Genomic DNA, 18179 nt, shown 5'->3' with positions numbered 1-18179 from the left:
CACATGTGGAAACACGGCACACATTTGTCTTGTCTATTAATGCCCTCCTAGCCCCCAGCACAGAGATGAGGGTAGTTCCTTGCTGACCCTGGCTCCCTCTCTGGTTTCCAGCCCCATCGGCTTCCAGATCACTCAGGGCCTTGAAATTCGCCGGCTATCTTCGAGGAGTGGAGCACGGGGAGACCAAGGGAGGACCGAAGTTCGACCCAGGCCTGGGGGCACCTCCGTTCTCCCCACCCACACAGCCCCTTTGTGACCCCATGAGTCCAGTGTGCCTTTCTTTCTCCTCCCCACCAGGCTGGGAGGGCAGAAAGGGAGGAGGGGAGTGTGGCTGGGAACGGACTCCTAGGAAGCAGAGGAGAAAGTGGGTTTTTTATTTACAACCCCACTTGCAAAGGGGCAAACTGTTGGGCGGTCGCCCAACCCTGTTGACAGAGTAGGGGAATGGGAGAGTCCCTTTCCCGGCCGGCAGTCCTCTGTAACCTGTAACTGGCGGGGGTGGGGGTGGGGGGCCGGGGAGTGTCCCAAGGGCAGGGCGGGGCGGGGCGCTGTGGCTCCGCCTGGAGGGCAGAGGGCACACAGGGGAGAGAAACAGAGGAACTGCCCTTCCTGGGCTGGGTCAACCGGTGCTTACCACCTGGCTCAGGAGCCAAGAACGGAACGAGGGGCTGGAGGTGGGGGTGCATTTCTGCAAATCTCAGAGATCAGAGCCCTGAAGGCGGCGGTTGAGAAAGTCCACAGCCCTGGCACTGCCAGGTGTATGGGCGGGGACTTCTGGAGAGCCCCGCAGCCGCCCTAAGGCAGGTGCCCCCACCACGCTCCTCTGAAGGGGTGCGCCCCCTCTCCGCCCTCCTACCCTCTCCCCTTGCGTCCCATCCCACCTTCGCGGGCGCTCCGGGAGTCTCCGGGGCAGCCGGGAGGCGTGGCCCGCGGGCGGCCCGCCCCTTTGATGTGCGCCGGCGCCGCAGTGATTGGACAGTCGCTTGTGACGTGCGGGGACTGCGGAGGGCCCGGGTGCTGCGGCTGCCGCAGCGCTAGCCGCGGCTCCGGCTCCGGCTCCGGCTCCCGGGCATTTAAAGGGGACGCGGCGGCGGCCCGGGGGGATGGGGGGCAGGCGGAGAGGACGGCCCAGACGCACATCATCCACGGCCCCTTGGGACTGGAGGGACTCGTGAGCCGGAGCCCAGAAATACGGGGGTGGCTAAGACACCGCGTCCCCCCCAATTCCCGTAAGCACCCCTAGCTCCATCCTGCGTCCAAATACCTCAGCTAGCCCCTTTTCCCACTCTTTGCAATCCAAACTCAGCCGGGGCAGACCTCGGCCGCCGCCGCTCCCCACGTGAGTCCTGGGCTCTCCGAGGTAGGGGAGGGCTGGGGTCCCAGTGTGGGGTGGGGGCTGTGTGGAGTTTGAGGGCGCTCCTTCACGCGTGTGTCAGCGGGGGCGTCCCTGGAGCGGAGGAATGAGTCCCCCTTCTTTCCCCTATCCAGGAAGGTGGTGCCCGGGTATCTCTCCCTCCCCGTACTCGGACAAAGCGAAGGAATCTGTGCCTCCTTGCTCCCTGCCACCCACGAGTTCCCTGGGCTCCCCTCGGCTCCCTAAGCTGCGCACCCCCCGCCCCGCATTGGAGCGAAGCTCCCGCCAGCTGGGGGTGTGCCAGAGAGCCTGCTTTCCAGCCACCTCTAAAAATATCTCTCCCCCAACTCCACCGGCAGCTGCCACCTCCCTGCCCAGTGAGGATCCCCTCCCGGCTTGTTCACCCAGGCAGGGCGAGCCCCGAGGTGACTCCTGGTCCCAGCTTCCTCGCTGGCCCCATAACTGCGGGTCATCGCCACCAGCTAGTCAGGACAGCAAGCTCACAGCCTAAGGGAGTCTCCAGGGCAATAGAGGAAGCTCTGGCTGCGATTTTCCCAAGAGGCACCAGAGACCCCTGAGTTCTAAATATGATTCTGATGCTGTGTGACCCCCAGGATATTAGCTTGACCTCTCTGGGCCTCTGTTTTTCCTATCTGCTGCTGGCAGTCGTGAGCAGGGAAGAGACCACGGTGAAGTTTGGGAGTGCTATCTGAGGGAGGGAGAGAATTCCAGCTTAGTGGCTGAATGTGATTTCTAGTGATTGATACAAGGAGACTTGGTCTTGGGCAGACAGCTTGTTCCTGTGGTATCTCTGGGGTCCTCTCCCCCATCCCCATCCTGCACATTTCCGGTGGAAAACTGTTTCCAAACCGTCTCAAGGGCTCCATCCATTAAGAGGGGAATTTCAAACTTAGGGCTGATGCCAAAGAGAGGCCCGTTTCCCTCCCCCATCCCCAGGGGACCCTCCCAGCCCATTCCCATAGATGTCATCTAGGAGCTTTTGTGTAAAAGCCAGGAGGAAGCAGGGAGGAATTCGTGATCCTGTGTGGGGTCAGGGAGGCAGGCGCCACTTTTAGATGGGACTGGACTAGAATAGGGACTGCCTGCCGCCCCTAAGCAACCCGCTCTCCCCTCTGCTCTAGCCTGTGCGAGAAGCTCGGAGATCCTGTCCCCCTTTTCTCTGAGGGACTCTTTCTGGTGACCACAAAAGGATTTGATCACTCAGGACAAAGCTGCCAGAGGTGAGTAACCTTTCTGAATGTCACAGGGGCCAGATTCCCACGGGACCCCGGGTCCCTCTGACTATTTTGTAAGGGTGGGGTGTCACAGCATGGCCTTCTCAGGTTCCAGGGGAAGAAACTCACTCAGGATGCCTGGCTCTCTGCTCTGGGGACTGAAAGAAACAAGGGCGACTCACCAAACAATAAATGTTTAACCAATTTCCCTAAATACTATTGTTAGATGAAAAAAACATAACTTATGTGTTTTGCTATGAGAAATGGGAAGTTTTGAGCATGATATTGCAATAGAATATTCCACCAAATAAAAGAAAGACAAAGAAACAAGGGCAAAACAAGGAAGCTTGCTCTCCGGGTGGCGCCAGAGGCCCTGTGCATCTTTGCATCTGACCCTCGCTGTGCCCCGTGCCCGGCACGTGTCCGTCCTGTTTGCTTTTACAGCGGGAGGGGCATCCCCTGACCTTTCTCCTCAGACTCACCTGGCCCAGGGCGGACGTGTGATATTAGCCAGGACTCTGGAAGGCTGGAACTGCCTCCAGATGGGGCCTGGGGATAGCCCTCCCACCCTCCAAAACATGCCATTCCCGCGTCCCATGCCTCGCTCCCCTTCGCTCCCACCTTCTCCTGGACGTGTCTCTCCTCTCCCTTTTTGCCCACTGCCCCGTTCAGCTTTGGCCACCTCCCCCAATTCCTAGATGAAAAATTCTTAGCGCAAAGGCTGAGACCCACATCCCATCCTTACCACAGGGTTTAATGCACGAGTGGTCTGAGTGGGCAGGGAGGGGGTAATTCGAGATGGAAGGTGAGAGAGGCCCTCCCACAGGCCCTCCGACCTGTGCCCTGCTCCTGGGATGTCCCAGTCTCTGTCTTGGGGACAGTAGCTTCCCCCTGCTGTCCTGGGATGGTCTGGGGAGAGTGTCACCTTGAGAAAGTCAGAAGGGTTTCCAGTGTCACCTGCTGTCACCACCAGAGGGCAGCAGCCAGCCAGACCTTTGCTCCTTTCCCTGGTCTAGTCTCCTGGCTCTTTCCAGACCTGTCCCAGCTGCCTCAGGTCTCTGTGTCACCCCAGGGTGGAGGGTGGGGTGTGCGTAGGGAGGCACTAGGGGCTGTAGGTGTGTCCTTTGTAGTTGGTGAAGGCCCACAAAGCCAAACCTGTCCCCAAAGCCACACAGCAAAGTCGGGCAGAAATTTCACCCTGACTCTCCTGTCTGACTCCTGGGCCCCGGAAAGCACCAGGGAGGCCAGTCCCGGATCACCTGTGGTGCCCAGGGGTCCTGGCCCCCCAGCTGGGGTACAGTGAGCCTGGTCATCTGCCTCTTCCCTTTTGAGGGCAGAGGGCAGGCAAGGCTGTGGCCAGGTGTTCATGAACCCAGCTCTGCCTCCCTGAGCCCTTCTCATCTGCTGCATTCATGGGACTGTGACGGGCACTGAGAGAATATGAAAGAAGGTGATCTGTAAACTGTGAGGTACCGCATACAAGAAAGGGGAAGTGGTCATACTGGAGAAAAAAGCTCTGGTCTCAGACTCTGAGATCTGGTTTTGAGATCTGTCTCTGCCACTTACAGTGGGTGACCTTTGAGCAAGTCGGTGTCCCTCTCTGGGTCTCCATCAATATCATCCCTAACCTCTCCAGCATTGTAGGGGGTTGTAAGAGGATGCCTAGCAAGGGCTTTGTGGTCTGTAAGTGCTATGCCTGTTTGAGGGGTTGTTTTTACGGAGCCCCTGGGAGTGGCTCCTGGGGCTCAGCAGAGGGGATGGGGCCAGGTGGGCATTAGTAGTGGAAACAGAGCCAGATGACTGGGCACCCTCACACGGACCTTGTGTGGTTGTCAGGAGCTCTGGACGACGCCTGGAGGCCAACGGAGTCCCTACAGGTGCTGCTCAGGGTGATGCACCGACAATGAGTGGGTGTTTTCCAGTTGCTGGCCTCCGATGCCTGTCTAGGGTAAGTGGGGCCCTCCAGGGGTCTCTTAGGATGAGGCCTCAGCCCCTACATTCCCATCCCGGAGTGGGAAGAGCCCTTCTGAGCCCCTTTTAGGCTTTCCCTCCCCTCTACTGGGCCTCCACTAATCCCTGGAAGCTTCCTTCCCAGGCGTGGGGTCCTGATACTTTACATCCTCAACTCCAGTGGTGCTGGGCCACTGAGACACCCAGATGGACGTTGGTGAGAGCAGAGAGCGTCTCTAGGGTTGAGGTCAAAGGGATGGTTCTATTAGCGAGGCAGATAGCCAGGTTCAAATCCCAGCTCTGAAATGAGGAGCTTGGACTTCTGTCTCACAAGATGTGCTCGGCCATAAACATCACAGGGATATTAGAGAGGGAGTTAGGAAGAAAGCAGAAAGAAGAGTGGTTCCATCTCAGATCATTGGGGTGGGAGGCTGGGAGGGAGAAAGGCAGTGTGATGGATATGCTGAAGGTGGACCTGATCTGCTCACTCTGCCCCTCTGTCCCCTACAGCTGCTGTCAGGCAAAGGTGGGAGGGACAGGCTGCCGAGGGATTCTGCTGTCTCCATTTGCTTGCCTTTCTTCGTGCCCTCACACTTGCCCTGTTGTCCCCCGTCCTCTCCCATGGCCCCCATCAACATGACTCTGGCCCAAGATCTCCACTTCCTGGAGTCCCCACCCCCACTCCGTCTTCCTGTCCAGTCTGTCTCTGCGCTCCCCTAGCATGACTTCCCCCTAGCCCCCTCCTTCCCCACTGCTGCCTCATGTCTGCATGTCTACACTACCTGCTCCCTCCTCCCCTGCCTTTTCAGCCACCGCTGCTCTCTTTCCTCTTTCTTACCTGTCTCCCAGGTATGTCGCCGCCTGGTGCGGGAGGCTCCTACCTTCCCAAGCCCCACTGCTTCTCCTGCTGCCCGCCTGCTTCGGACTCTGGCAGAAACCCCACCCGCTGACACAGGGAATTGGCAAGTGACTAGTGATGACCTGTCAGCACAGGGTCCTAAAACTCCCCAGAGAAGCTGTATCCCATCCCTAGACCCCTGCCCAGTGCCATCTGGCTAGAAGCAGCTCCCAGAGAGCCTTCCTGAGTCTTGTGTGGTCAAATCACTTACCTGGTTATTCCAAGAGCTAAAATCCAGTTGTCTGGCCAGGACAGACACCCAGGCACCTAACTCTCCAGGCCCAGCCCTTAGCTCCTATCCAGGCCTGAGGACCCAGCACTCATCGTCCACATGTCTTGGACGGTGCCAACAAGACTTCCCTGGAGCCTGGCTTCTTATTGTCCACCACAGTCCCACCTGCCATCAGCTCGGCCTGGTCCAGAGGGGAATGAGGAGGCTGCTCCGGTTGGGTGAATGGGTGGTTCCCTTGACTATGTTAGGGAAGAAGGGAGTGGAGAGCTCCCTCCACCCTCCCGGTAGCTACACCAACAACAGGAGTCACTAGAAGTCTCTAGCACAGTCTAGTCCAGAAACCTCCCCGAAGGGGTGACCCCTTGGAAGCTGCTTTTCCCCATTTTTAAGCTGACCCTTGTTAAGCCCCAATGGCCCCAGATGAGAGTAGCAGAAACAGGTGCCAAGGATGCCCTTCTGAGTTCGGAAGGAGGATGGTCCTCTGAGGATAAACTCCAACGCAGTTAACTAAGAGGTGCCGAGAAGGGAGGTCAGGGAGGGGGATCGGGGGCAGGGGCGGCAGGGAAGGCTGGGCGGGGGGCGGCGGCGGCCTTGGCTACTCCGCCTAGGTTAACCAGCTTTGGGTCCTCCTCAGGTCTTGGACGTGCCAGCGCCTCTGGCCGTGGCCCGCTAACCAGCCTCTCCCGGGCCGGCTCCCGCCGCGCCCCCTCTCGCTTGCTCTCTCCTCCTCCTCCTGCTCTTCTCCTCCCTGCTCCCAGGACGGCGGGATGGCCGCGCAGGGCGCGCCGCGCTTCCTCCTGACCTTCGACTTCGACGAGACTATCGTGGACGAAAACAGCGACGACTCGATCGTGCGCGCCGCGCCGGGCCAGCGGCTGCCGGAGAGCCTGCGTGCCACCTACCGCGAGGGCTTCTACAACGAGTACATGCAGCGCGTCTTCAAGTACCTGGGCGAGCAGGGCGTGCGGCCGCGGGACCTGCGTGCCATCTACGAGGCCATCCCCCTGTCGCCAGGCATGGGCGACCTGCTGCAGTTTGTGGCCAAGCAGGGCGCCAGCTTCGAGGTTATTCTCATCTCCGATGCCAACACCTTCGGCGTGGAGAGCGCGCTACGCGCCGCCGGCCACCACGGCCTGTTCCGCCGCATCTTCAGCAACCCGGCGGGGCCCGACGCGCGGGGGCTACTGGCGCTGCGGCCCTTCCACACGCACAGCTGCGCGCGCTGCCCCGCCAACATGTGCAAGCACAAGGTGCTCAGCGACTACCTGCGCGAGCGGGCCCACGACGGCGTGCACTTCGAGCGCCTTTTCTACGTGGGCGACGGCGCCAATGACTTCTGCCCCACGGGGCTGCTGGCGGGCGGCGACGTGGCCTTCCCGCGCCGCGGGTACCCCATGCACCGCCTTATCCAGGAGGCGCAGAAGGCCGAGCCCAGCTCTTTCCGCGCCACTGTGGTGCCCTGGGAAACGGCCGCCGACGTGCGCGTGCATCTGCAGCAGGTGCTGAAGACGTCCTGAGGACGGCGGCCTGCGGGGGGCGCCCGGGCGGGGAAGGGGCGAGGAGGGGGGAGATCGGGAAAGACAAACCTAGTTTTTTTAATTCCCTTTTCCCTTTCGCTTCGGTGTGTCCCTCTGGGAATTTCTGGAATTCCGGGCTTGTCCATTTGGGGGCTGGGGGCGGGAGTTCGGACAGCCCCTATCTATGCAGTTAACCCAGTTCGGCTGCCCCGCCCAGTTCCTCTGCAAAACAATTATTCTGGAGTCTGGCCCCACCGGGGAGGTGCGCATACCGGGGAAGGCAGCAGTGTTTCTAAAAACCTTGTCCTCCAAACTGGGAGGACTGGGTTCCCTGGGAGGGGAGAGAAGAAACGTGTCCCGCTGCTTTAACCGCTGCCTCGGGCCGTGTAACCTCCCCTCTTCCAGATCCCGAAATCCTCCCGGCTGCACCCGGCTCCCCGCCCAAGTCCCCAGGCCTAGATCCTGCTTCACCTACCGCGACCCCACCTTCTATCCCTTTTCTTCTTGCCTCTCTTCCCCCACCCACCCCGCCAGCATCCCCAAAGGAAAAAAAGCCAGAGGGAACAGTCGCCTCCTGGTGGTGGAACGAGGTAGCACACTGTCCGGCCTGCAAGGGACCTCGCAGCGTGCGACAGTGTCTCCTCGCACCCCAGCCTCGTCTATGCAGCAAGAGACCAGGGATTTTACCAAAGTCGCCTCGCGGGCTGGGCCCTCTGCGCCCCCCACCTCCGCGGTGGGTCAGAAGGCCTTGATATTTTAAAGCAGAGCCAGCAAAACCCAAGCCCCTCCTCCCTCTTTGATGTTTTAGAGCTATAAAGGAGGTGAAGGGGGAAGAGGTGACTGAGATCTCTCGCGCCGCAGTCTAAGGGGTGAGGGTGAGGTGGTCTCTGCTCTCAGAGAGCCCCACTTAAGTGAGGGAGTTAGTCCCCACTCTTGGAGAGTGCCCGGCTTCAGGAACCAACACTGAACACATAACACACAGCAGGCAACAGGCAAAAGAACAAGGTGCAGTCAGTCATTGCTGAGGGGCATCAGAGGTCTAGTGCAGAGGGCACCTAATGAGGACCGAAGAGATGGGAGAGACACTACTGCTAGCGGCAGGCAGAGGGTGGCTCCGTAATTAGCAGGAGCCTTAGAACTGGGATGCCTTTCAATCCCTCCTCTCTGCCCCCTAGCCCTGCAGGGCAATTATCAAGAGGGTCAGAGTTTTATTCAAAGCTGGCACTTGCAGCTGGAGACCCCGCCCTGCACAGAGTAGGGGTCCTCTGTGGACAAGGTCACCAAACTCCTTGTCTTTCAGTTCTTTCCTGTCTGGAGCAGGCCTCTGGGTATCTCCTCTCTCTCCCCAGGACCCCTTCCCACCGCAGTAGGGGGAAGGAGCGGACACAGCTCACAGCCCAAGAGGCGGGCAGACCTAGTCCAGCCTTGATCTTGGAGCTGGCTTTGGCCCGGGGCTCCAGAGGCTGCTCAGGGCAGAGCCTGGGTTAGCAGCCCAGAGAGTCCCAGGCTGTCAGCAGCTGGGCTCCACATAGTTCCCCGGGAAGAATCCAGTCCCCTCTGAGCTGACACCCTCACACCAGCCATCGGAGTAGCGGCGGGTGACGCAGATGATGGTTCCCTCAGAGAAGGAGAGCTCGTTGTCCTTCTGGCGGGTGTATGGGTACAGTGTCACCACTGCAGGACAGGAGGAGAGGCTGCTGTGAGATGTTCGTCCTGCCCCATCGTGGGGATGCAGGGGCCCACATACTGGACTCTAGCGAGCATCTAGGGGAGAAGGCTGCAGGGAGTGGGGCAGGCGGTCCTTCTCCCAAGCCCTGGGACCCCTCCCCAATTCACTTAATATCTACCAGGCCAGTGGCTCTCAACTTGCTCATTTCATGAGAAAATATGTGCGGGGGTGGGGGGCTGAATGCCTCTAGGGTAGAAGAGTAGGGAGAACCCTGGTGCCCTTCATTCCCAGGAGTCAGGTACCTTTCTCCAAGTATGTAGCAGGGACCCAGCTGGGCTCTTCCCGTTCAAAGCCTGGTGGGGGTGGAGGAAGCAGCCCCAACTCATCTACATCCAGAGGTGGAGGAGGGGGCAGGTCCAGGGGCAGGGGCAGCTCTGGGGCTGGGAGGGAAGCAGAGGGGCTGTGAGTGGGACACAGGGAACCCCTCCACCAGCCCCAGGAAACTTGACTGTTCAAGAGCAGGGCCCCAGGCTCTCCCCATGTTATGTAATCTTCCTCCAGCCCTGCCCATCCTGGTCCTCCCACAATGCCTCTGACAAGTAGCAGGTGTTCAGTAAACACTAAAACGTTGAACAGTGTAAGTCAGACACTGCCACTTAGCTGGGTGACCCTTGGGCAAGTCACTGAATTTAACCTCTCAGCCTTAGCTTCCTCCTCTGTTAAATGGGAATGTGAAGATCCTCTTAGGGTGTTAAGTTTAAGTGAGAAAACGGATGAGAAGCTTCAAATCCAGGGCCTGGTATAAAGCAGGTGCCAAGTTATGTTAGTTCCTCTGCCGGCTTCCTCTCCTTTCTCTCCCATGACCTCTCCCGTGGACAAGCCTTTCATAGACGTGGGTCCGATTAGATCCAAGAGGGGTGGGGTGGGGAGGAGTATGGGGAGGTAAGAAAGGCTGAGCTAGGAGGAGAGGGCGGAGCTCCTTACCTGGCGGGGGCAGGGACAGTTCCTCCAGCGGAGGGGGCAGCAGGAAGAGGTCAGAGGCAGCTGGTGGAGGAGGTGGGGCCGTGGAGCTGGGGAGAGGTGGGGGTGGGGGTGCTGCCTGCCCCTTGGTCGTGGAGACCCCACCGACACCTTCGGCGCTGCTGAAGACCAGAGAAAGCGGGGCTCGTCTAGGTTGGAGGACAACTTCCCTAATTCAGCATCCCCCAACCGGCCCCGCCCCTGTGATCCGGAGTCCCCTCAACCCTAGTAGTCACCATGACAATTGGCAGGAGGACCCTCTCAACCCCTCCCCTCGCCACCCCGCACTTGGACTTGGGCTCACCCGGCCGAGGCCAGAGAAGAAGCAGATGAGGCGGCTGAGAGTTTGCCATCGGGCAACACCGGGAGCTGCACGGGCTCCGGAACCCGCGGCGGTCTCCTGGGGGGCGGGGGGGTGGGGTGCGGGGTGTCGTCAGGCAGGAGGAAGGCTTCTGGGCAGCAGGGGTCGGGTGCGGGGAGGGGGCAGCTGGTGTAAGAGGAAGTTTGGGGCCCGCGTTGAGGGGGGTGGGGGAGTCGAGTTTCGGGACGGAGTAGGGCTGCTTTGGATCGAGGTGGGGTCTCACCCCAGGGTGGCAGAGGCGGGTGTGGCAGGCGCCTTGATGCTCTTTCGAGACAGGGTCCCAGTCCGCGACAGCTGCGTGCTCAGATCCTGCGGGGGAGCAGAGGCGGGGCTGACATCTATGGGGGCCCCCCCAATAGCCCCCCTCATCCCAGAGAGGAAATGGGGGAGGGGCGGACAAGAACTGGGAGGGGGAGGGCGGGCACAGCAAGTTCCCACTTCCACTTCCCAGCCCCCTCTCCCACCCCACCTCACCCCACTCCACCCCACCCCCTCTTGCCGCGCCTGGGCCCTGGGGCCTGGGCCTCAAATCTGCCCGGAAACCTCGGAGCACAGACACGGTCTGCAGGCCACTTCCTCTGCAAGGCCTCAGCGGCTGAGTGGGCTCAGCATCCCCACCCCGCTTCTCAAGCTTCTCAGTGCCCAGCTTGGTGGTCACTAATCTGATTAGACCCCCAACCCCAGCGCAGGCTGAGGAGGGAGTTGGGGAAAGGAGAGGACCGCGGTGCTTAGAAATGTCCCACCTGTCCTTGCAGGCCTGTGGAACTGACTCTGGGAGTTCAGGACAGAGAGGAGCAGAACATTTAGAGTAGAGTGTAGAAATGACCAGGTGCAAACCCCCAGGCGGGACAGCACCTCTGTCACTGATGGGGTTGCCCAAGAGTGGGTTCAGGGGGAATGGTGTTCCCTGTTCGCTATACTTCACTAGGGACAAGCGGGACCTGAGCTGAAGCATAAAGAATTTAAGTTGGACAATAGGAAGAACTTACTGGTGGGGAGGCCTGGTGACTGAAGGAGGGAGTGTAGTGCCCCCTTTTTGGGGAGATGGTATGCTGAAGATATCAGAGGGTCATTCAGATACAGGAGAGCTTCAGTCTAATCTGAAATGTTGCAGTGTGAGGACAGGAATTGACAAAATGGGATCCAGCGTGTGTGTCTCTGTGTGTGTGCATCTTCTCTCACCTCTCAGAGGGAGGTGGGCTGAGGATAGAATGCCAGAGTTATGCTCCCCTCTCTTCGCTATGTCCCCCTTGGGTGGCTGCATCCCCGCCCCTTCCCACCCAACAGGGGCTCTGGGGTGACTGTTCAGTGCTGTGACCTCAAACCTCCAGACAGAGGAAGTCGCTGTTCTCATGTGGCTGGGGAGCCATTCTCATGCACACCCCCACATCCTCCCTTCCCTCTCTTCCCCTCACACTCACGCCTAGCACCCGCAGGGCGGGGGTGTTCAAATGTCACTCAGCAGATTGTCTGAGTACAGGGTAAAGGCCAGTTATTAGGGTGGGGGAGAGGGTCATGAGGACTTTTAAGGAGGAGGGGCTCCTCCCATAAGGAGGACCTGGAGAGTAAGGGAGGCTTAGGGTGATGGCCTCAGGGAGTGAGGAAAGAAAGGGGCTGCAGGTTAGGACAAGAAAATGGATGTGGAAGAGAAGTGGGGAGCTGGAGAGAAGGGAGCCGTGAGGCAGAAGAGGGCGCGTTGTGGAGAAGGGAGGGGCTCATCTCTGTACCTTGATCCCATGGCCAATGTCATCCAGGCAGCCGAAGTTGAGGGGTCTCCTGTAGTAGGGCGTGAGGGGAGGTAGGCTCTCAGGGGGGATGACTTTCTGGCCGGGGGGCAGCCGCTGGACAGCGGCTAAGGTGCCGATCTCCCTTCGGGCCACCTTCTCCATATGCATGTTCACCATCTGGATGACAGGGTTTGGGGTAACAGTGGGGCAGCCTCTGTACAGCACCCTTCCCCTTAAGGGAGGAAGAGGACAGAGACTTTGGGGTGGGGACAGGGACCCTGGGAGGCAGTGAGGTCTAGACAAAGAGTGAGTTCTGTCCCCAAGGCCACACACGGCACTTGGGAAAAGAACTGCCAGGAGAGGATGGAACTACTTGGAGCAACTTCCTGGTGGAAGAAAATGAAGGTTATTATTAGCCGAGCAGGAACCAGAGGAAAAGAGAAAACACAGCATCCCGGGGGGGCTGGGAAGAGACTCAACCACTTGGCTGGCTCAGAACAGAGCGGGTGACAGGGAGGTGGCTGGGATTCGTGGCTGGATCAGCTCTCTCTTTTGGGGGACAAATAAGTGAATTAACTTCCTCTTGTGATGTTCTGTGGAGAAACGTACAGCCTGGAGCGGGTGGGAACGCTGGCCTGCTGGGGCCAGCGGAAAAGACACACCCCACATTGAACACGTGGATGATGTGCGGGCCAGGCCCATGTGTAACTGGATCTGTGCATGTGGTTCATGGGGCGATTCCTCGGCCAAGGATCCAGGAAGGAAGGAGGAGGGTGTGTATGCTAAATGGGTGGGGGGCACTGTATGGTGATGGCAGTGCTTCCGGGGCTGAAGAGGACCTTGCCAAGCAAGCACTCTGGGTCTAGGGCATTTATGAAGTTACCGCCTGTGTTTAGCTGGGAACAGGATCCATGTGCCTCTTTCCTCTACTCTGCAGCCACAGAGATTGGTAGAACCTGCTTTCTGCCATGCTGGGTGGGATTCAGAGAAAGAAAAAGCTCTGCCTTTAGGGAGCTCCTAATCTGGTGGGGCAGCAAGGCCCAACACTGAGACATGGCCGCTGAGATACAAAGGCTCAAAATGCTTGGGAAGTGCCAAGCCTCTGTGTTGCACTCAGGCATCTGGAGAAAGGCGGGAAAGCACTTTTGCTAGAGAAAATATCCGAAGATATTTTCAGCTGGGGCTGAAGAGCTGGGAGCCGATGCAAGAAGCCTTCCCATGCCCCTTACCTGGCCCAGGGTGCTCACGTGGGCTTCCACCTGCCGCAGGCAGGCCGCCTGCAGGTCCAACATGCGCAGTGTGTGCCCGGCCAGGTTGCCCACCTGGTAGGCCACGCTTGCCAGGGCCTGGGTGGTAAAGGCCATCGTCTCCTCCAGTGCCTTCCGCTTGTCTGTGGCCTGAAATACACACAGCCCTGGTCTGAGGGCAGCATCTTCCACTGGGTCCCTGATTCGGTGGGTGGGATGGGAGAGGGTATAGGGAAAGTGGGGGCTGAACTGGCAGAAACAGCAACCCCTAGATGTTTGAGCTGGTTTCCATAGGAATGAGACTGTGGTAAGAAGGACTCCAGGGACATCAGGAAAGTGAATCTGCAGCCCTGGGAAATGGGTGCAAGGGGGGAAAGATACTCATCCTCGAGTAGTCAAGCTGAGGATTGACCCCAGCCCCCTCCTGAGGACCTTTTGGGGGCTAACAGGTGAAGAGTGGAAAGGAAAGAGGAAGGCAGTTCTGGTTGGAGGAGATATTCTCAAGCTTAAAAACCAACCAACTAACAGCAGGCCCCCATCTCAGAGCTTCTAACCAGGATTCCCTGGGAGTGAGCCCGGTGGATCTGTGCCTTTAAAAGCAACCCAGGTGACTCTGGTCCTCCTTGTTTAGCTCCAGTCTGCAGGTTGGTGGTGGGAACCAATGATCTGCTCCATTTTATAGATAAGGAAACTGAGGCCCAGCAGAGAGTGACTTCATTCACTCATTCCCTCCAGTAGCTTCCCAATACACTGAGAATGAGACACAAACTTCTAACCACGTCCGATATAGAGCCTCACAGGCTGGCTCTTGCTTTCGTCTTCACTTGAATCCCTTACCACGCCCCCTCTCACTCACTGCCCTCCAGCCACATTAGCCATTGGGTTTCCTTTCCCGATCAAGCTAAGACTGTTTCTACCTCAGGGCCTTTGCACTTGCTGTACTTCTTTCTAGAATCTTTCTTCTTATTAAGTCTCTGCTCCTCAGAGACACCTTCCCTTACCACCCTAAGATTCCTCCCAGCTTACTTCTGGATTGACTCTCTATCATGTTTAACTTGTTCTCTTTTCTTCATAGCACTTAGCACTATCAGAAATTATTTATCTATTTACTTTATTATCTATTCCCCCCTCCCCACACACATACACTAAAATGTGAGTGCTGTGAGGGCAGGGAGCGGGTCTGTTTTATTCTATACCCTATCCTGGAATAGTGCCCAACACACAGACGATACTTAATAAATATGCATTTGGGAGTTAATTAACGGATTGAATGCGAACCCAAACACTTGCTGGGCATCTTCTTATTGCGTGCCAGGCACTGTGCCAGGTGCTGGCCAGAGTCACATTGCTGGTCAGTGGGGGAGGGGTGGGCAGGGAGTGGCTGAAGACTGAAGAGGTTCTTTTCAGTCCTGGATCAGCCTGTGGAGGCTGGGGCAGAACTCCTCTGGTCATTTGGTCCCTGGGGCAGCTTCCTCATCTCAGGTCAGGTCATGGAGTTGCTGCCCTCCAGCCTGTACCTTTCCAGGGGGGCAAGGGTGAGTCCAGGGCAAGTCTGGGCAAGGCCGGTGGACTGACCCGCAAGGCTGCCCCTTGGGGTCTGCTCGCTAAGGGCCCTTGGGTGCTCCTCAGGGCCTGTCAGAGGAGAGCAGTCCTAGAGCCTATCAGAGCAGGCTGCTGAGAGACCTGGGGGCTCCAGTGTGGCCCGAGCCAGGCTGGAGCCCAAGGGCAGGCCCAGAACCTTCTAAGCAGCCCTTCCTGTATTTCTCTCCTCGGGTGCACCTCCTGCCCGTCTGTTCCAACTGCGAGAGACAGACAGAGAGAGAGAGAGAGAGAGAGAGAGAGCGAGAGGGAGAGAGGGAGAGAGGGAGAGAGATGTTCATTTGCATGCAATTCACATTTCATCAGCAGAAAGCAACCCAGGGTGTTAAAACCAGAAAGGACAGCAGGTCTCCTTCAAGTTCAGCGTTCAAGACCTTCCTTTCATAGATGAGGAAACAAAGGCCCAACATGGAGCAGCGACTACTCCTCGGGTCTCTACCCAGATTTCTTAGCTGGCCTCTCCTGTACTGTCCCCTCCCTGGACTGGCATGTGGAATTGTCAGCCCAAACAGGAAAACTGTCTGCTTGGGTCCAGCTCTGGGAGGCTAGAGCCTGGAAGCCTACTGACCCCAGCTTTGGTCTTGGCCCAAAGTTACATCTGGGGGGACAAGGGTCTGGTATCCGTTTGCAGGCTGCCTGCTTATTCATCATGCAAATTACCCCGTCTGTAAACTCGACGGACCCTGACCAAGAACTCTGCAGTTGACCCGGCCTGCCCTCCCCTTTTCCCCATGGGTTTCCTGACACCTGGTTGAGGTGGAGGGGGCTTGAGTGGGGGGACAGAGGACGTGGGAACAAGGCCTTGTCTAAGAGCAGTTCTGAGAACTCATGCAAACCCCTCCTAGCCATTTGCTTCCCAGACAAAGATCCTCAGAGAAGCCCGGAGAGGTCCCTGGTTGTGTGGTCTAGCGGTTAGCATTCTGCATGAAGGAAGCAGGGGTCCAGGGATTCCAGTGTGGGTCAGGGCTTCCAATGCCCTGGGTGTTTCTGCTGGGGCTGCTTCGCCTTGCTAGAACTGACTTTTATTATCCATGTGTCTTTCATCCTTCTGATGAATGATGATGACAATAATGATAATAATGGTACCAGCTGCCATTTATCCTGCCCTTCTTAAGGGGCAGGCACTGGGCTAAATGCTTTAATACATTATCACATTTAACCCATGTGACCCCCTTGGAGGAAGGGATAAGAATCAGAGAGGAAACTTGCCGCCGATTGGATAGTTGGTCGGTGGCAGAGTTGGAGATTGGGCTCAGGTCTTTGTGACCCCAAATCCTGTGTGCACACTGTGTGTGCAAATGAGGACCCATCCGGGCGGGAGTCCTTTGAGATGTGCAGAGGTCACTGAGGGAGAGAGAAGGACTGTTTCTGTCCTTGTCGACAGGAGGAGCATACCTTCCAGTGCCACAGGAGCGGGGCTGGTTTACCGTCCACCTTCCCTCTCATCTACAAGCTGGCTGCTCACATCTACCCAGACGGAAATTCTACCCAGGGCAGCACTTTCATCTAGAGGTGAAGGGGTGGGCTCTGGATTTAGAGTTACAGGTTCAAATCCAAGTTCTGCCACAAGACCTTTGGGAAGTGAACAAATGTTCCAGAACCTCAGCCTCCTGGTCCTCACCTCCCTGGACTGGCGTGCGGACTGGAGGAGGCAATGCGGGCGCCAGGCCTGCCCAGAGGAAGGCTGCAGAGCGTTCTCACTGTTCTTAGCACTGACTCTTTAATCTGCCGTGCTCCCATGAGCACTTGCTCCTTTTCTTCTTAGTTTTTTCAACACTCTCACTGAGCTGGGAGGTCCCTGTACCTCTTCTCACAGTTTGGTTAGAAGACGTTAGACAAATGAAGTTTTGCCCGAGGGATCCCAGGGTTAGCCTGTACAGGCTCTTAAGGGGCAGAGGAAACTGAGGACAGAGTGTGCAGATAAACTGTTTTCAAGTCATACAGCATGTGAGGGAGGCGGAAAGGTGGAGAAGAGAGAGCTCGGCTTCAGAGTCTGGGCTGATGCCCGGCTCTACCGTTTCCAAGCTGTGTGACCATAGATGAGCCACTTCACCTCCCTGTGCTGCTGTCTCCTCATCTATGAAACAGGAATAATAATACTTGTCTCACACGGTGGTCATGAGGATTAATGAAATAACAGAGGTGCCCGATCGTTGTAAGTTTCTATCACCCCTCTTCCCTTGACCCAGGAATCTACATTTGCAGTCCAGGGACAACCACACAATTTAGAAAACTGGTCTAAAATGCCAGTAGCCATCTTTTGCTGGTAGGCGGCTCCCAGCAGTCGTGTTGTCCATCCTGGTGCCTCCGTGTCAGAAGCCGTCTCTTTACCGAGCCTGTTCTGACGTCTCTCCGCTCTCCCTCAAGGATCAGGGAAAGAACCCTCCCCTTGTCCATCTCAAGTTCGCTGTAGTGTTTGAAAGGTTCTTCTGAAGTCGCACCTAGAGCCAGCCTGAAAATGGAATGATGGCACCAGTGCTTGTGTGTGAGGACAAGTTTTGGGGCCTCTGGATTTGAGTGGGAGGCCAGGAGGGAGACGAACCTGGGGTGAGGCCTGATGACAGGACGGGGTGGAGCTGCCCATCTGGACATCTCTGAGGCCCTGGGAGAGAGAAGGTACACAGCAGGGGTTTGGGCAATGTGGGGTCAGGGTCAAGTCTGGGGGAACGGGGATGAAGCCAAGGCCTAGAGTGGGAGGCTTTCTCAGCCAAGGCCCAGGACAAGCACCTGTCAGGATGGCTCCCACGGCCCTGCCCTGGGGAAGGGCTCCGGGCCCCTCCAGGGGCTGGGGTGTGGGGGCCTGTGCCCGCTCTGCCTACCTGCACGTAGTTGTTCTCACAGTAGTCCGCGACTCGCAGCAGGGCGCTGTGGTTGCCCCGCAGGGCCTCCCGGCCTGTGGGGATCTCAAACTCTTGCAGCTGCTGCAGCTCCGCCATGGCCCGGCCTCTGCCCAGCTCCCCGGGGAGCCCGCTGGTTTCGCGCCTCACCCTGCCCTTGATTGGTCGCTCTGCCTTCCCTCCCTCTTGCCACTTTTGGTTTCCTCTGCGTGACAGACCCAAACCCCCTTGCAAAGGGCAGGCATGCTCGTTCTGGGACAAGAGGAAGTCAGTCCCTGCTCCCTGAGCCTGTGCCTCTCTGTGCCCTGCCCAGAGGAGGGGGAAGCCAGGGCCCCTTTGGGGGCCAGCTCCCCAACCCCTCCCAGCAGAGGAAACCAGGGTCGGGGCAGCTGTGATTGCTCCCTGGGCCCGGAGAGGAAACTGTTGGGAGGGTTGGGAGGGGAGACTGAGGAGGAAGGGGGCTGGCCTGCTCTGGGGGGCGGAGATGGATTTTCCACTCATGAAGGGGAGGAAAAGGCAGAGGGTGGGGGCTT

At 58.1% G+C, this 18179-nt stretch overlaps 2 protein-coding genes across 13 annotated transcripts; one reads left to right on the top strand and one right to left on the bottom strand.

Annotated features, from left to right (window-relative positions):
* Positions 1–759: 759 nt before the first annotated feature.
* On the top strand, positions 760–8019 carry PHOSPHO1 (phosphoethanolamine/phosphocholine phosphatase 1). Of its 11 annotated transcripts, none has more exons than XM_014741004.3 (6): positions 978–1229; positions 2497–2595; positions 4426–4537; positions 5389–5501; positions 6304–7168; positions 7721–8019. In XM_014741004.3, the coding sequence occupies exons 3-6, from the start codon at positions 4493–4495 to the stop codon at positions 7778–7780; spliced, it is 1083 nt and encodes a 360-aa protein (XP_014596490.1). In that variant the 5' UTR covers positions 978–1229; positions 2497–2595; positions 4426–4492; the 3' UTR covers positions 7781–8019. The 11 variants fall into 11 exon arrangements, with proteins under 11 accessions (XP_001502392.1, XP_014596490.1, XP_005597529.2 ...); XM_005597472.4 differs by having other exon boundaries at positions 978–1339; XM_005597475.4 differs by having other exon boundaries at positions 1013–1360.
* Positions 8020–8180: 161 nt separating this feature from the next.
* On the bottom strand, positions 8181–18088 carry ABI3 (ABI family member 3). 2 transcript variants are annotated; one of them, XM_023652689.2, is made up of 8 exons: positions 17629–18088; positions 13193–13360; positions 11964–12140; positions 10460–10545; positions 10180–10275; positions 9840–9997; positions 9158–9295; positions 8181–8860 (listed from the first exon to the last, which is right to left on the bottom strand). In XM_023652689.2, the coding sequence occupies exons 1-8, from the start codon at positions 17743–17745 to the stop codon at positions 8697–8699; spliced, it is 1104 nt and encodes a 367-aa protein (XP_023508457.2). In that variant the 5' UTR covers positions 17746–18088; the 3' UTR covers positions 8181–8696. The 2 variants fall into 2 exon arrangements, with proteins under 2 accessions (XP_023508457.2, XP_070082362.1); XM_070226261.1 differs by having other exon boundaries at positions 9840–9994; positions 17629–18082.
* Positions 18089–18179: the final 91 nt, after the last annotated feature.

The sequence above is a fragment of the Equus caballus genome, chromosome 11 (genome assembly GCF_041296265.1).
Source record: "Equus caballus isolate H_3958 breed thoroughbred chromosome 11, TB-T2T, whole genome shotgun sequence".
Taxonomy (NCBI): Eukaryota; Metazoa; Chordata; class Mammalia; order Perissodactyla; family Equidae; genus Equus; species Equus caballus.
This window is presented reverse-complemented; position numbering and strand designations above follow the sequence as displayed.

Excerpts from the sequence above, each read along its gene's own strand:
- PHOSPHO1 (XM_014741004.3), top strand. The coding sequence starts at position 4,493 with ATGAGTGGGTGTTTTCCAGTTGCTGGCCTCCGATGCCTGTCTAGG. Across the intron at positions 4,538-5,388 it reads GCCTCCGATGCCTGTCTAGG|GTATGTCGCCGCCTGGTGCG; the intron begins GTAAGTGGGGCC and ends CCTGTCTCCCAG. Across the intron at positions 7,169-7,720 it reads TGCGCGTGCATCTGCAGCAG|CATCCCCAAAGGAAAAAAAG; the intron begins GTGCTGAAGACG and ends CCACCCCGCCAG.
- ABI3 (XM_023652689.2), bottom strand. The coding sequence starts at position 17,745 with ATGGCGGAGCTGCAGCAGCTGCAAGAGTTTGAGATCCCCACAGGCCGG. Across the intron at positions 12,141-13,192 it reads ACGTGAGCACCCTGGGCCAG|ATGGTGAACATGCATATGGA; the intron begins GTAAGGGGCATG and ends CCTGTCATCCAG. Across the intron at positions 8,861-9,157 it reads TGCTACATACTTGGAGAAAG|TGGTGACACTGTACCCATAC; the intron begins GTACCTGACTCC and ends CCTGTCCTGCAG.